The sequence below is a fragment of the Ambystoma mexicanum genome, chromosome 6p (genome assembly GCF_040938575.1).
Source record: "Ambystoma mexicanum isolate Mex_15411 chromosome 6p, UKY_AmexF1_1, whole genome shotgun sequence".
Taxonomy (NCBI): domain Eukaryota; kingdom Metazoa; phylum Chordata; class Amphibia; order Caudata; family Ambystomatidae; genus Ambystoma; species Ambystoma mexicanum.
In genome coordinates this window covers 256,046,833-256,064,936 of record NC_090935.1, presented here as the reverse complement: position 1 = coordinate 256,064,936, position 18,104 = coordinate 256,046,833, and the positions used below count along the sequence as shown (strand labels likewise).

Below are 18,104 nucleotides of genomic sequence, written 5' to 3'. Positions count from 1 at the left end.
CCTATTTGCTTGCTCTTCTTCGTCCCAGTGAATGGGGAGGGTGATATGGGGTATAAAAGTAAGTGACCCCTGACTAAAAAGGAGAGGGTATTGGCTTGAGTAGCTGAAAGGGGTGGATCTCGAGTTTCAATCCTGAGTACTTTCCTCCCATTTCCCTGCATTCCGTTCTGTCAATATCTGATGCATTGTGGGAAAGGTAGTTTTCAAAGAGTTTGTATGCTCCTTCATATTTTCTGGCTGAGATGAGAGCAACTGGGTATGGTGATTGGTAAAAGGGGGAATAAACGGGAGGATTCCCTTAGGTTGCTCACAATCCCCCAACCCCATCTACTTCAATGGGACCCCAGCATATCTTCCAACTGTTTAGAGATCCTGACTTGACTTTTGGGAGCAGGGACATGTTTAACCTCACTCCCAACTGATGAGAACTTAAGGCTACCAGTGCAGGGGATTGTGTTCCCTATTTAGGTCAATACTAGCCTATACTTACTACCCCCTTTAAAGGAGAGAAGTGCAGTGGAACAGGTTTCCATTTTTTTGGGCTGTATGGGCATTTGTCCCTCATTTGGTGAAGGCCAGACAGGCTGGTGGCAGGGTAACGATTTTTTTTAATACTTTTTAGATGCAATAATATTCACCTTTTATTTATTACCCCATGGCAGCCTTTTGTATGCTACAACGTGTAAGATTCTGGGCCATGTTGTTCAAGCCCTGGCATTGAGCATCACAGTCATTCCTGGCTGTCTTCTCCTTGGGCAGGGGTAGGAAATGGCCATATATAGGCATCCTCTTCTAGAACTCTAGCCAGAGCCCGGGAAGGAGGCTTTGTGTGCATAGAACCGGTTTGGACTGTGCAAGGAAATGCAGAAATACCCAATACATATACCGAACTTGTGTGAGGTCATGACTGTACCTTAGAAGGCTATTCATGTTTGGACAGCCGCCCAAAGTTTGAATGTTTCAGGTCCACAGAAAGGTGGGATGGGCACTCGCCAGCCCAAGGTTTTATAGATCAATCAGGAGAGGAGCTGAAGCCATACCAGTAGTCGACAACTGGGACCAAGGAACTGAAGCACGAGAGGCTGCAATGAGACAGTGGAAGAGTACAGTTGGGACAACCATTGTCAAGCCATCAACCAAGAGGGTTAGATATGGTCAACCTCCTGGAGCTCTGAAGAGACATGAGCCTGCAGCTGACATCCACCATCTGAAGAGGGAACATCTCCTGTTGCCTGGATCTCTTGCAGCTTGGTAATTTAACCATGCGGTGCACTCTCAACATGGACCATGGCTGTGCTGCTGCTGCTCTCTGCAGAAAAGAGGAGACTTACTGGAGCCCAGGTCCTCTGGTCCTGCGTTTGTATGCCTGCAGAACCTGTGCAGGGTCAACGTAAGCACTCATCTTGTCTGTGGTGTCCTGTGAGTCTTCCAGGATCATGGATTTGGTGGCAGAAGTCCTTCAATCTGAGTCCAGCCTGGTGATCTTCAGTATCGTGCAGTCACAGACTAAAACCAGAACCCAGCAGCAAAAATTGTCAAAGAATACACGGCACCCACGACTCCTGGGCTCTAAACACAGCCACCTATGGTGAGAGAAGTTGTCCCCAATAGCCTAGACTTACCTAGGTCATTGTCAATTCTGATCGGGGTTGGAGGGGATGGTTTGCTTTCTGGTTTTGATGTCCCCATTGTCCCAATTCACTAGCATTTGGAGCAGAGATTGTCCATGTAGCTTCCCTTGCCTTACCGTTGGTGGTGGAACATATACAGAAATCCTGTTTGGAGTCTCCCTAGACAACCAGTAATGGTAGCTGCCCGCTTCCTTTGCAGGAAACCTACTTTAGAAATATTACTAAGCACCAACTACCACACTGAGCCATTGCATCCCAAAAGGATAACCTTTTAACTACCCCAAAGTAGCCAAAATAGATTTATCATGAACACTTGTTCTTAGGTTAAGTTACCATCCGGTCAGTCTTACGCTGAATCTATCAGTGGGTAGTCTCATATTCAGCACAATTGTACGAAGGTATCGAATTATGATTGACATGTTGGCCAGCTAAAACCTAAACTCAAGAAAAAAGGATATCCAAAACAAGTTATTAATGGAGTTTATCGCAGAATACATCATAGCAATAGAGCAATGCTATTTGACCCTCAAAAAGAGACCGTTAAGATGACAAAACACTGTGTAGGATGAAACTCCTAAAACCTTGCATTTGCAGTACCAAGCACAACCACCATCCCTTGCTCCTGCAAGGGTGAACATGACAAAGATATGGCCATATTAAATTATAGCTTCTGCATGATTTCGAAAAAAAAAGCGCTGCAGATCTACGACCCGATATGGAGAATGACATCTGAATTCATCGGCAGAATCTAAATCTGAGTGGAAGTCTGGGAAAATGTACCAAAGAGTTTGAATGATGGAAGAGGGTGGGGGGGGCAGCCCCACTCCAGATTGTCAGCTGTGTGATCAGTCAGCTCCCAAATTCCCCATATAACAGGGAGTCTGCATCGGCACTGGACGCAAAAGCGTAGGGAAGAGCGCCTGGCATAGAAGAGTGTAGAAGCACTACCTGACTTCATCCTGCCAATAATGATCTGACATCAGAAATCTCACTGCCTAAAAGGAACTGGAGAACCAGCACCCTGTCCCCTTGATCCTGCAAGCACAGTCTAAGGACCTTGTTCTCTTACAGAGCCTTGCTGTTGGTTGCTTCACAGAACCCAAACGAAGAGGCAGGCTCACTGGACAACCAGAGCATCAGTACCAGACAGAGCCAGAGACATGGCAGTACAAAAAGCAATGAGCCTGAAAGCCCTTGTAAAGGCAGAGAAGAGCTGTGAACATGCAAGCAGCGTTACTACATTGCCTCCGTTTCTGGACAAGCAGCACTGCTCGGCTCAGCATGATGCAGAGTAGTCCCTTTCCTCAGGAATGCTGCAGCAGACAAACCTGTCTACGGATAATTTTGCCACAGAGCAGACACTTCACCATCAAAGTTAACAGCCAACCACTTTGGACTCTTGGCCCATGTGAGAACTGAAATAGTTGGGTACTATCTGCCGGAAGCATCCCAACCATTTTGCCTCCGAAGTTCCACCATTTGCAGACCTCCTCTAGAGGTATTCAGAACAGAGGCCATTTCTCTAATACTGGGCTTTTAACCGACATTGTGATTTCTGCAACATCAGGGACAATTTCTTACACAAACCAATCAGAAGCCAGTTTGTCTCTCTAGTTGTTTGCAATAGCAGATGAACACTAAGCTAACACACAAAGGATGCAATTGACCTTGAACAGACTGACCATTAACAGGGTGTGCTACTTTAAGGACTCTTCCTACCCAAAGTGCAATAACCAGTAATCTACATAGCATTACTTACCCCTCTGATGGAACAATAACACTGGGGAAATGCCTTTATTGAATGTTAGAACATGTTCTGCTGCATCTTAAAAGCACAATGCTGCTCAGCCAACTCCAACCCTAGGCGTGTCAGAGAAAGCTTGCCACCTATTTGCGGTTCACTGACTTCACCCACTGAACATTGGGCAGAGAGAAATCCTCCCGAGAACAATGGTCTAGTGCTTGATTATTAGATGGTTCAGTGTTGTGTCTGCAACAGTCCCAAGTTCTAATCTCAGCAGGGATGACTCAGCCTTTAATTATCAAAGATTGATAAATTGATGTTAGGAAAGATTTGTTTAATGGCAACTTTCCTTCCATAGTTCTTTGGACCCTGTGACTAATTCATCACTTCTCCCTTATGGGGAGCACCCCCTGTGAGGCTAGGGAGGTGAGCACGCTAAGCAAGACCATCCGTAGGGGTCTGGGAAAGTAGGACCTCTCTGCAAGTATCCTGTTGCTTCCGTTTTGAATTTAAACCCTATTGACATTACTTCCATATCTTTGGCTCAAGCAAATGCTGGAATACCCTTGCATCCAGCAGCTGACGAAAAACAGCACGCCCTTTGGAAGTACGGTGAATAAAAAGGACGAGGATCCTTGAATTGAGGAGAAAGAATCCTACGCAGAGGTGATCCTCTGACATCAGAATATCCTGGCGGGGCAGAGACTGCTACACCGTGGAGCCAGCAGTAGCATGTGGCAATGAAGAGGGGAAAGCTAGACACCGGAAGGTCCAGCACCGAGAATGGCGGCTTTGATGAGACAAAAGGAGAGACTAGGGAAGAACCATCTTACCAGGTGGCGTGACTATGCAGTAGCCATGGTGGGCCTGAGACCTGCAAACTGATGCTGAAACCAGGAGACAATGGAGGAACAAATCCTCTGCTCTCGGTGCAAGGATCACTGAGACTGCCGAGATGAGAAGGAGAAAAGACACATATGTGCCAGAGTTGCCATCCCACTGCAGCACACCTGAAGGCAGAGAAGGTATTCGGGTTGCCTGGGGGGGAAGACGGGGGGGAAGTGAGTTGAATTCAACGAAGAAAGAGAAATAAGTAATCTGGAGGACCAGAGGGGCATGGAGAGCCCAAGAGCGTTTAGAGCCATTGTTACAAGAAGGGAACCTGCAAGGTTCGAGCAATCTATACAAGGCACACTATTAGTGGAGAGAAAAGGTCCAAGTTGGTGAAAACTGACTAATGGTAAAATCCCTACCCTACAAGCAGTGCTCCAGATAGGAATTTGGAGTGAGAGTATCTACTTTTTAGGAGTAAATCCAATTTCAAGAGCGAAAAAAACTCACAAAACAGCTGTATTTCAAAGTGGTTGTAAATGTATTGCACCTGTGGAAACATTTTCCCCACACAAAAACCTTGTTTGATACATACTGCCGAGCTTCATCTTCATGATACTTGGGCACAAACTCTGTTAAGAGTTACTACAGATGCCAGCTAATTACATTGGGTGATTAATAAATCAAGTCCCTCACTCTACCAGTATCACTTCTCTGCCTGTCGGGCCTACAGTTGCTGCCTTGCACCACCTGCTTGACAGCCACTCATGTTTTTGCTCCATCTCTGCTTCACTTTGCTACTTTGTTTTCCTAGTCTCTCACTTTCTGACGCTCTGCCTCTCACCCTTAAGTGTTGCAATACCACATTTTGCGGTCTGTTTCTCTGTCCCTCTGCCTCCCCCATCTCTGCATTCTATTATTGCTTTTTCTCTCCTATATCTTGCTGTATCGGTTGATATAACTCCTCTTACTCTCTCATGTCATTACTCTGGCTATATCTGTTTTTTCCATTTTCTCGGATGTGGTTGCTACTCCTTTTGATCATCTTTCTTGCACTTTCTCTTATGTTACTGGCCCGCCCTTCTCTAGTCTTGCTTTTCCATTTCCATCTCTCCCCACCTGCTTTTGATCTGTGTTTTATTTTACTGTCTCCAGATGCCTCTTTTGTGCTGCTTGTATCCCTCGCTTCTATTGTGTTTGTCCTATTATTAACTCTTTCCCTTCTCACTTTTTTTGTTGCCCCATCATGTAGTTCATTGCTCGCTCTTCATGTTGCTAGAATTCCTGATTTAAATTGTCTAGTATGTTATCTGTCCCTTCGCCCACCCCTCCTGGCCACACCTTTGTTCTTCTGTATTGCTTAGGTTCAGAGTTACTCTTCCTCTCCTGTTTTTCCGTTTCTCTTTTTACATTGCACCAATAAATATCCAAAAATCTGGAAATGCCTTTTCTATTAACAAATCTAGTGCAGATTTACCATTGGGTGCTCCTTTTTAGATGTGTGCAAACCTTCTTTTGGCCATTAGGCTGGGAATTATAGAGGTTTGTCTGACCATATGCAGCACTTGCTTGAATGCAGATGCTTTACCAGCACTGTATGCCATTACAAGTACAAGAGCCCATATGAGATGTGTGTTCTGAGACATTACAGGTATAGCAGCCTTGATGATGGGTGTATTCAGAGCCATTACAAGTATAGCAGCCCAGATGAGAGGCGTCTGTTCTGAGCCATTACAGGTATAGCAGCCCTGATGAGTTATGTGTTATGAGCCATTACAAGTAGAGCATCCAGGATGACATGTGTCTGTGTTCTGAATCACTGAACATTTAGCAGTCCTTTTGATAAGTCGAACGTTAAGTCAACTGTGTTACAAATGAATGTTACCTGCATCTTAAATGCATATCTCTGATGCAGACTCTTTAACTCACCTATTAACAAGATTTGAACTAACAGATTACACAATCTCTGCAGCAGGGTTATTGACCCACTGAGCTGCCTTTCCGAACAGGCGGTTGACACTGAAAGGCCCATGAGGTTAGGGCACTGGCAGTTTCATGTGAAGCTTGCCCGACATAAATGGCTTGTCAAAAGCTCTAAGCCTGTTTGGATTATGCTACATTAGTCAAGAGACTCATAATCAGGCTTTGAAAAGTGCTAGAATTTTGGCAGTGGGACACAGTGATCTGACATGGGAGAAGATGATGTTATGACAAGCGCAAGACCAAGTAGAAGGGATTAAAGTATATGACCGCAATGCCATCTTCTCGCACTGTCGGAGGTTGGTGGGAAGACGTCAGACAATGTTCTTGCTCTGTACTTTAGCTCGCTGCAGAAAATGCCAACACATGTTTGTGCTTTCTTAACAGCAGCTCTGTTAAGAAATGCAGGTACTGTCCCAAAACATAGCAGTCCTGCTAAGAAATGTGGACATGATGCAATCAGACCTGCTGCGAATATTTGGCATTGTGCCATGACATGTGTAAGGTATAGCAGCTCCGTTGATAAATTAGGCTACTTTGCCTGAATATATAGCAGTCCTGTTGAGAGGTACAGGAAGAATCTGTGCCACTGAAAATATATACAGCACTGCTTCTACCTGTATCCATTATACCTGCTTGCAGTGGGTGGTCAGAAAGGGAGTTAAAGTTCAGACCACATGCCTAGCTATGCAATTGGTGTGCTTCTATGATGAAAAGAAAAAGCATAAAATTCCAATGCTGCTGCAACTGCGCTGCCTCTATTCAAGCCAAGCAGATATGCAGTCCTTGTTTAAGAATTTTCATTTTAAACAATACTACCTGTGTCCTAAAGCAAAGTGATAAGCATGCTCATTATTGAAGATGCTTTAATAACACTGTAACCGACAAAATGCAGGCAGTTGGACAAAGTGAACAAAACACAAATTCCCTTTTACATTACTCAGAAAGTATAATCTTGATAGAATCATTAACAGAGGAGTGTGTTAAAAAAATTAAACAGACCAGGACCCATCCCAGTTGCTTATTTCAAGGAACTGTGTTGATTAATAAAGAGTGGATTTGCAAGCTACTGCTAGCCAAGCTGTCACCAGTGAGCTCCATGATTTATTGGGGTGCTGCCATAAATAGCCTGTGTAAGTGGTACGCAAGCAAGAATTAAAAGGGCCGTATTGACAAGATTTCTGTGCGTTAAAAGGCCCGATTACGCACCTTATCTGGAGGGCTGCCTTCAAGATTTCGAGACATTTGGTTTGTGTAAAGATTAGCAATTACTCCTGAGGCATTTAAAAAGAGGCTTGGAAAAATCTCTCTTTTGTGAACTGTTAAGAACGAACATTTTGTGCACCCTTAGTTTAGTTTGTATGCAGGGGAATCCCTCGTAGCAATAGGGACAGGTAGGCCTTTTTCCTTTCAACTTAAAATCAAGACCCTTGAAATGTTAACCTCAAGTCTGGCTCCTTCTGGTTTGCCACAATCCCCCAACGTTTTATTTTTGAACCTGTCCTGACTTTACAGGGAACTGACTTCTGCTTCACTCGCCTGGCCACCTGCTAATTATGTTATTGGGAAACTGATCAATCCTTCAGACTATCAGTACTGGGAAACTAGGTTTCTCTTTTGACATTTATACTTGTGTAACTTTTTAACATTGCACACAGCATTTTACAATGCAGTGAAAATGGGGATACTTGTGTATCAACCTAGTGTAAGGGATCAAGAGTAAGACTCGGACACAGTGTCATAAAAGAAAAAGGGGTTTGGAGAAATCCCATCTATCCCTACCCCTAAGAGGGGTTTCCCTGCCTCAACAAAACTAAGGACCGTCTGTGTCAGGATGTTAAAACAAAAAGCGGTCTCCTTCCTGTATCCAAAAACCCTAAACGGACCCTTGCACACTAAACTCCATATAATGTGTAACTCAGGGATTTCGGTAAGCAATACACTTCTAGCTTTCTTTTCAACTTCCAAACATTAAGTTCTAAGATGCATAAAAGAAAAGGGATTAGGTTCCACCAGGAAAAGGGATCTGCCCTTCCCCTAGATTTCTCCTGGTGGTTTGAATGTCACTTTCTCATAGTTCATGTTTGTTCAAGGGAGAAGAGGCTTCCCTGGAGTCCCCTTTAAGCACACAGTTCTTTTGAATGTTTCCTTCTCTTACTCGCTGGCTTTCAAAGGAGCTATCCTTAAAGGAGTATGGTTCTTCCCTTGTCCATCGATTGTCACTGTTCCACAATTTCAAGGAGGGGTTTTGACACCAGAGCTTTCTCAATCCTTTTTCAGCCATGGTGTACTCTCCAAGGGTATTTGCAACATTACTTATCCTTAAAAAGGGGTATTGGTGATCACCATTTCTCACTTCTCTTCTTATCCCAGGTTTACTCACCTGCCAAGGTATCGCACTTGGGTGTGGGTCCCAGACTTGCACACTGTCTGGTTCACTATCCTGCCAGGGCTGTTCCATTCACTCTCTTGAATCCAGGAAATAATGCTTTTCAAGTCAGGGGTCACAGACCCTTTCTTTCAATTTGCAAATTTGTATGAATTATTCAAATTCCTTTCTTTAGGTGCTATTGCACTGTCAGCGGTACGCAGCATTCGCCCTGAAGAGCCCAGGTGTCCCATTCCCTCTCACCAGTCCTCTCTGCCGGGTTCAGCGTTCCTTGTGTCTCACCCTCTTCTTTGCTCTCGCCCTGCAGCCTAGGAGTGCGTACCGTTAGTCGCTTGGCTCGCGATTTGCCATCTCTGCTTTTGCCGGCGGCTCCAGCTGCTCGTGGCAATAATGCAGTAAACTTCTCATGGCTTGGCTTCTCTGCACACAGTTCTCATCAGCCTCTGTGTTGCATCCTGCAGTCTGCTAGTCTCCTGGTGTCCCAACCAGCGTCAGAACAAGTTGGATCAGCAGCAGTCTCCATTTCTCTCTCGCGTTCTGTTCAGCTGTGTACGTTTTAAATGTCCCAGCATTGGTTAGCATTTTCCAAAATCTAGAACGCAGCATTGGCTTAACGCTTCTGGTCATCCTCATTGCTCCATTCCTCTTCCTCGTCTGAGTAAATAACCATGAAAGACCAGGAATTTTCTATCTACATCACAATAAGACATACAGGAATGTTGCAAAGGCACATGAGCGGCATTAGGAATTACAGTTGAAGGATTATTCAGATTCAGTGTTCTCCCTTCTCGCTCAAGTTTGACCTCCACTACGTGGTCCTCCCGCAGATAGCCACCCCCAGGATCAGAGTCATGTAGCTTCTGCCTCTCTCTGGCTACGTAAGAGAAGCTTCCCTCTAGGGAATCAGTGACGATGTTGCTAGATTCGTCACACTAGTCTTTTACACTTGGGATAATTGGTTACTTTTAATGTGCCTAAAGACGAGCTTGTTGCAGCAATTACATTTTTACAATTTTTTGTGTTATTTCTAGTGTGCACATTCACGTTTACTGCGCATGGCTACTAAGAGGTGGCTAGTGTGGCGTATTAATAATAAATACAAAGAATGTCTGTGGCGCATAACTGCTCTGAATACATACTTTTAGCAAGGACACACCAGGTTTAAGATATTATTTATGAAGAGGCCATTTTTACTTGTGCAACCATACCTTACAATGACCATTGTGGGAAGGGGCAAGCTCCGGCTTTTCTTTTCAGGGAGCTGATGAGTGGTCCCCATCCCACTTAAAACTAGGCTTAAAGTAAGCAGCTTTAGTGTCCTTGCACAATCTGGGATCCAGGGTTGCTATGGGGCCCAGGACTACTAGCTTGCAGGGTGGACATGTGCCTACTTGTAATCCTGGACACGCTATTTCTCAGTGGCTTCCTCAAACATCAAAGCAACCCCCATACACATGCAAACCCTAAATGAAAGCAATAGAAAATGTTCAATTATGTAATAAGATTGTAAATATAAAACATGCAGCCAATTACTAGACATGCACTCGGGGTGAACATTTTCACTCGCCAATATCCATTGACTAGTGATAATTGATGTATGGCGAGTAAGAAATGGTGTGCTGTGTGTATGTGCAGAATTCAGGTGGCAAGTGACTTTATGGCTGGCTAGCAGCTTCACATTTTCAACCCTTTTCATGTTTTCATACATATTTACAAAGTATTAATTGCTGCTGCAATAAATTATTTTCAAAACGTAGTAATAATACTGCACACTGTTATGATCTGATAAATATAGATATTTACCCAGTTCCTTTAGTTTCTGCACATTCAGTTTTCCCGGACGTTCTCGTTCTTCGATTACAAACCCAAAGGAAGGTATGCGGTGAAAGAGTCTGAATGCCCTGATAACAAACTGCTCATTATCGATCAACATGTAACAGTCTTCCACAGGATCTATGTGAATTGTCCGTCCCTGTACTTCTTTGGAGGGTTCTTCCTGTCCGTTTTGGGTTGAGAAGTCCTTAAATTCTTCAGTAGGGCACTGATCCGAAGACGGCACTAACTCATGTACAACATAGGAGAAGACCAACTGCGAGTGGGAGACATTTAAACTTCTCCAGATGAAATCACGAAGTCCTTGTGGCCCATATATTTCGACAGGTTCTTTACTTGTAGTAGTACTGCTCTGCAGGCTAACTGTGCAAAGAAGTCCAGGGAGTCCAAACAAGTGATCCCCATGTAGATGTGTTATGAAGATTTTTGTTATTCTTCCTAAAAAGTAGTATCAGACAATTACATGATTTAGATATGCACAAGCAACTATACTGAATGCATAGGATGTTTTATTGCAGTGTAAATACCAAGTATTATCCTATAGGACAATATATTAATCATATTGAATTTCTGGAGTGCCATCTGTTTAAAAAGCATACGGTTATTGCAATATTGGTTACAGGACAAAAGTTAAGATGGAACAGGCCGAAAAAGCACTTGGCACAACAATATAGTCTTCCACAGGCAGACATAAGTGAAAGCCTTACTGACCAGCTTTAAGGTGGCTTTTCATGAATTGAGTCTGAGTTCCTTCCCCACAATCGAACAGCCAACATTCTCCCTCGTTCCTAAAGACCACAGCAGAAGCTCCTCTGGATGGTGAAGGGTAAGCTGATCCTGTCCCCAAGAAGGTCACGTCCATAGACATTTATCAACTACCTAGAAATTAAAATACACATTAAGAAATCTAAACAATTCATGGTAAACAAAACGTTTCACTTCAAATGTTAAGTAGAATTGAGGGGAATAAGTTGATCATATAGAAAGGTAAAAGGGCATCATTCTTAAGTGATTACAATGTTTTCACCCCATAGAGTACAGCCTGTAGGAACGATACAATTGTTCAGATTGGGGCCTTGGAGGTTTGCAATTTCATTCAAGTCTGAGTATCGGATACTTTCTTATAAAGTCTGATAACAATAGTGATAATGTGGAACCTGCCACCACACTCCTTTTGTCTCTCTGTATGTGGCTACAGAGCACTGTCAATTCAAGGGGCCAGCACGACAGTTCAAACCGCATATGAAAAAGCATCAGGGTAAAACTTGCACCTTCCCTTCATCCCACAGATTTATGATATGCACCTGCAACACCACACAAAGCCAGGACTATCAAACTTAAATCACAAAAGGGTCAGTTATGGATTCTAAAGCACCTACTGTGGGCTGTACTGCTGGATCTTTAATAGTTAAAATCAAAACTATACACATTAGTGGATAGCGATTAGTGGAAGAGAAGTGTGTTAGCCTGATATTATCCGGGAGAGTTCAGGGGGATTTTTCTCCAGAGAATTATTTTTTTTAAAAAAATAGATCAAAATAGTTCATTTTACAGCACAAATGAAAATTTCTGTTATTAAGCAATAGGATTTAAAAATATTTTGGTGTAGGGGGGCACATGAAATGTTGCAATACTTAACAAGGCATAAATGAATGTTCAAAAATTGATTAGCAGAGATTGCTAATTAAAATGTTCTTGATTAGCAAACACACCCATTTGATTAGCAATGTTGTATTAATATGTTTAACGTTACCAGAGGTTATTTGGATCCAACACTAAAATGAGCATCAATACAGCATGTTTGTGTACCGCTGAAGTGAGATAGTGAGACGAATTAGGCCGTGCAAATTCTTTACAATCCCCTAGACCGGCAGGTTAAGTAATTTAGTGTAACTTCTGGACCAAAAATAAATGCACTCGACCCATAGCAACAGGTGACAAAACATGTAAATGCGCTTTCTGTCAAATGGTGTAAAATACATTTTTATTTATTGTCTTTATTTTACTGTTTATCCTATGTACTGCATTGACCCCTCATCCCCTGGCACTTTTCCCCCCTTGACCCCTCCCCTGCGCGATCTCAATGTCACCTGGGCTAGTAAGATCATTGTACCTGTTCCCCCTCCCTTGCCTCGCAGCGCCTTGAAACACTTGTGTATAGGCGCGTTATAAATGCCAAATCATATCACAAACCCACTTTATGTTGACACACTGCTGCCACCCAAAAGCCAGCTATGCACAGTGAAACCTATTTGACATTTACTGAAAAAAAAGAAAGATTTTACATACAAGTTTCAAACATCCCCTGCAAATGGTACCTGTAAACTGTAAAAGGTTAGCTGCATGAATGGACATAGAAATAGATGTGATAAAATAAGACTCTGAAAACATTTGGCCAGCTCTTTCCCGCAGCTCTCTCCTGCAGGCGCTAATATATAATGCAATCATAATCATAGAGCAAAGTGAGCTCTGGAGACTAACTACAGGGTGTGGTATTGCAATATATGTGTCTATGTACAGTCTGGATGGAACGATTGATCATTCTTTTGCGTAAACATCTTGTTAGACTTGTGTATTCTTTATCAAAGAGGAAAAAAAGTCATACTAAGCAAAGTGGATGATTTAGAGAACTGGTCAAACTAGGTGGAATATTGTAGTTTGCTGCCATCGCACTTTCAGGCTAACTGGTATAAAACCGCTCATGCGTTGAGCATCAGTTTCACAGAATAATGCATCCAGCAGGTCACATAACTAGATTTACCATTAAAAGCATTCGACCGTGTGATCATGTACATTTTCAAAAGTGTTCACTCATCAATGTGATGCAACTTCCCCAACAAACAAAAAAATCCATTTCACACTATGCAATTTAGATACACTAACCTAAACTTTACTATAAACCACTGAGACAATGCAGTGTTTTACAGAAGCAATACTGTAGCTCTGCATTATGCAACAACTTAAAATGTTAGGAATGGGATTGCTTGACCGTTTTTAATAAAGGTACACATACATTGCTCCTTGCAAACAAGGATTTATCTTTGTCAAGGAGGATATAGTTAGCTTAATAAAAGTATAATCCAGATTACTTCCGTTTTTCAATTGTCTGAAAAAGAAAATAAATCTTGCCTAGCACACCCACACAGGCCTTTGGCACTTAAGAGTTGAGGAGATTATTACTAGTACACACTCTCTCCATTTGCCCCTTTCAACTTGCAGTAAACAGTGAAGAGGGTGGCGAGAGCCTTGAGAGCCAGAGAGGAAATCAGGGTGAGCGTTGCCTTTATTGAACAGGGTAATTTAAATAGTTAACTTAGCTACCCAAGTGTCAATTTCATTAGCAAACCACCAGAATTGCAATGCAAATTGCTATGCCACACTGATTATGTTATGCCTTGCTTACCAATGGTAAACAAGCATTTTACTGCAGCAAATCGTAGATATGATACCATGAAACATATATTCATATAAAAAATAAGCATTGGCAATGCCAACAGTTTGGGCTTTTGTGTGCCCAATACTTATACACACGCCAAAACTGTTGGCTTTGCCAATGCTTTTCGTTAACTGGACTTCAGTGAAGGACAGGGAGAGTGCGTATAAATTGAGTGGCTGAAGGAAGACCTGGTGAGGACATCTGTATGTTGTCCATGGAACTGCACTCTTAAATCTCAATGGTTTGTGGGGACATCTGGATGTTGTAGGTGGAATAGCAGCCTCTACTCACCATCATTGTCAGGACATAGGTTTTTTATTGGTGAATTTGCAGCATCAATTTTTGTGCAATTACAGCGTTAAATCTTGTAGAATTGTGGCGTTAAATTGGCCAGTGCAATGTACAATTTTAAACCTTACAATCCCTTGTGCGTGAATCTCTGACATCCATGGAATTGCAGGTTAAGCTTTCATGTGTTTACATAATGTCTCGTGTGGACGTCTGTATATTGCCAGTAAAATTGCAGGAAAGTTTATCAATTGAAATTCCGTTATATGTGACTCACAGCACCTGAAAGATCCACCAGCCCCGGTGTGCATAAGGTCTCTACTCACAGCACCTAAAAGATCTAGCAATCCCCATGTGTCAAAGGACGCTGCTCACAACATCTAAAAAAGACCCAACACCCCCTTACATGTACCTCTTCGTAATACCAGAAAAAGATCTACATATGTATGGCACCCTGCCGATGTTGCGTAAAAATAATTTACCATCCCCTCTATGTAGAAGGGCTCTGCTCACAGCACCCAAATGATATTTGCTAGACCCTATAAGGGACCAAACTCACAGCACGTAATTAGCTAAGGGAAAAAACAAATTGCATGAAGCTATGCAGAGCCTCCTGAAATGTACCCAAGTGAGGGGTTGTTGCCAAGAAATGTGGCGTGGGCGGTTGCTCCGTCGATCCCCAGAACCCGATTGGAGCAAGCCACTTCCCCGTCCCCAATGTATCTTCTAGCAGCTATAGCAGGGAGTTGCAGTGCTGTGAGCAGAGCGTATCTTCGATGCCGGATTCCCAGTCAGTGGGTCTGTATGTGGCACGGCGAGATGAGGTGGTATAGTGACGACAAGAGGAAGGAGGATTCACCAAGGAGCGACAACGGTGGTGGGCAAGCTGTGTAACAACACAGCAGTGTAGGAGAAACGAGCTGCAGTCTTCAATCTATCCAATAACCACTCCATCAATACAAATCTGCATTTGTGTTTATTTTGCAATCATTTGGGCATGAAATGCAATGTAATCATTTGGAATTAAAAACTTGTAACGCGAGAAGAACCTCCAGAACAAAGAAGGTGTAGTTTCCAAAGAAGTACTGAGTTATGTTTTGTGTTCGCTACACGTAAAATGTACAACGTCCGTGCATAGACTATGGAAATCAGAACAATGGTTATATGCATGTGTCTTAATTCCACTCGTTATTAACAATGCAGGGTTGCGAGGAAAGAAATACTTCCAACTGATTTTAACTTTCCCCAAGCTTGCTGCCGCCTAGAGCACTGCACAATATTGCAAGCAGTTTCAACAGGAGTTTGCCAGTTCGGTCTTGCAAGTGTACATTTATTTTTCTTTCAAAATTGCACTTAATAATTAACAGATTATTAATTCTGGTCACTTAAATTTGCAATGCCCTGGACTTTAGCCAGGATTGTTTGCATTTCAAACTTGAGCTATTTTAAACAATGTACCATTTAATTTGGAAGATACATGGTAGCTTTCCCATTCAAAGTTTTGGCTTGTTCCAGAGAGCTTCCTTACAGACAGTGATCCAAGATGGCTGCCTCCATGGAAGAGCTCCAAGCGATCAGAGATGGGCAGGAATGGGTGGGATTAGCTATATAGATTAGCATGGCTAAGGACAGGGAATGGGAGGGATTCAATAACCTAACAACTGTGTATCCCTCCTCAAATGTCATCTCCATTAGCAAAGCATTTCAGGCCCTCATTCAAAGCCCATATTTGAAGCTTGACATCCTGATTCATGGAATTATTTGCGTGAAAAATGAAGATTTGCGCGCCTTTCTGCCCGAAAATCCAGTTTGAAGTATGGGGATTTTCAGGCAGAAAGGCGCGCAAATCTTCATTTTTCAGGCAAATAATTCCATGAATCAGGGTGTTCATGTTAAAGTACATATTTGAATGACAATAGTTTAGGCTTAAAGGTAGCGCCTTCAGCGCCACCCAATAGCCAATAAGCCAAAACTAAAAATCTATGTCACCACAAGATGAAATTGATCCCTTTTATTAAATCCTTTTATTGATGTCGCCACCCATCAGTTTGCCTGGCCCACTGCGTTTGATGTTGTGATCTAATAGATAAAGCAGTCATTTTGGTTGGGTCCCAGTTTCTGTCACTAGATCCTTTAGGTATCCTTCATGCACGATTCTTCAAGTGTTTCCAGTGTTTCAGTTGTGCTGATCTCTTCCACAAGATCCAATTTGACTAATTTAACCAAATAATTAACAAGCCCCACATAGCACTGTTAGGACAGCGCTTAGAAACCTCTGGGTATTAGCACATTATAAATAACCTATCATATCATATCACCTATGTAAGACTTTATAAGACGATCCCTAGGGCAATAAAAGTAATTCCAACTCTTAGTAAAGGCCTGTACCACTAAAGGTAATGGTATGTGGCAGAGCAGCCAGGCTTAATTTAGGAGGGGGATGAGGGCTGTAGGAAAGTACAAAGAACTTGTAGCATACATATGACTCAAAGAAACAGTATGTAAAAATAATGGAATATACATACATAAGAATAAAACTTTAGTTGCAGGGACATTAAGGTGAGAACTTAATGCAACAAAACCCCTAAAATTCAGCTAAAGCCACCTTAACTTCACGCCCCCTGTTGTGCAGCCTCGGACCACAATGATGACATAACCGTTGATTTCAATGGGGACATCATCATCTATGACATACATACAAGTCAATGTATTAAACATTTTGATACCATTTACAGATTACTTTTACTTTGTACATTATGTTTTATTTCAATTTTAACATGTTAATCACTTACAAAAAGACACAGAAAGAAATGCATATCTATGTAAGTTTTCAAGCTAATGTTTAATTTTAAAACTTCATTTCTTTTCTTTACATATATAAATTTAGAGCAATATATATATCCTAATATTTAGTTCCCCTCGTCATTTAGAAAATGATAGGTGTACACATGTTTTATAATAAAACAATTCAGTATTTACGTATGTTTATTTTAAAACGTCAAATAATTAGGCTTCAACATGTGTCACTTTCTATTTATTTCTACACTTTTTTTTGTAAATGTATAAACAGATTATATTATAATGAACACTGCGCAAATAGGAACATTTTAAGCAAGTTACTATTTATAATTCAGTTATCTTTTACCAAAGTACTACCAAGAAAGTAGTGATATGATGCATGTGTAGCTGTTTTACTGTTTTAAACAATGTACTCGATATTATGAACTATTCTAAAATGCTAATATCACATTTGTAGAAACGTAAGAGTGGTCTAAATATGGGCAACTACGTAGAATGATCTTAGTCTGATGCCATTGTGGTCATAGGCTGCACAACAGGGGGCGCAAAGGTAAAGTGGATTTAGCTGAATTTTAGGGGTTTTGTTGCATTAAGTTCTCACCTTAATGTGCCTGCAACTAACGTTTTCTCCTTGAATTTCAAGGGTTTTGTTATTCCATAGACTTTTTAAAACACTACAGACCACTAGCCATGGCCTATGGCCATAGTTAGAGGGCACGCCCACTATATTTTCAAACACTTGCTACCCATCACACAAAGGCATTCATCAACCACAAACTGTTTTGACAGTGGGCTGGTTATGTATAAAAGAACTCACAATGTTGTTAGTCAATATGCAGTGTGATTACATTATTTGCCATGGACCACACACTTTGGTTAAGCAACGTGCTACAAGCCCCTTGTTTTATCGCCGGTCTCTTGGCGACTGTTGCAATACATTGCACAACCCCAACTAAAGACATTTAATCAGTACGGAAAAGGGAAAATAAATGACCCGCTGCAAGAATAACATGTCCAGGTACTTTTGCGCCCATAACAAAAATCTGTACGCACAGTAAGTGAAAATATATCTTAAAGTGAAATATACAAAATGTAGTTCATTCGATCTTCACCTTGGAAGAAAGTGTGCAAGACAAAACAGCATTGGACTTAAAAAAAATAAAATAACATGTT

The 18,104-nt window shown here is 42.0% G+C and overlaps 1 protein-coding gene across 1 annotated transcript in view; it reads right to left on the bottom strand.

The window, feature by feature from the left end:
• ELAC1 (elaC ribonuclease Z 1) overlaps window positions 1-18,104 on the bottom strand; it is a 75,141-nt gene that overhangs the window by 15,045 nt on the left and 41,992 nt on the right. The window contains exons 2-3 of the mRNA XM_069626977.1: window positions 11,120-11,287; window positions 10,379-10,846 (exon numbers count right to left, since the gene is read on the bottom strand). Coding sequence (XP_069483078.1) covers window positions 10,379-10,846; window positions 11,120-11,276 — 625 coding nt within the window. The 5' untranslated portion in view covers window positions 11,277-11,287. The remainder of the gene's footprint in view (window positions 1-10,378; window positions 10,847-11,119; window positions 11,288-18,104) is intronic.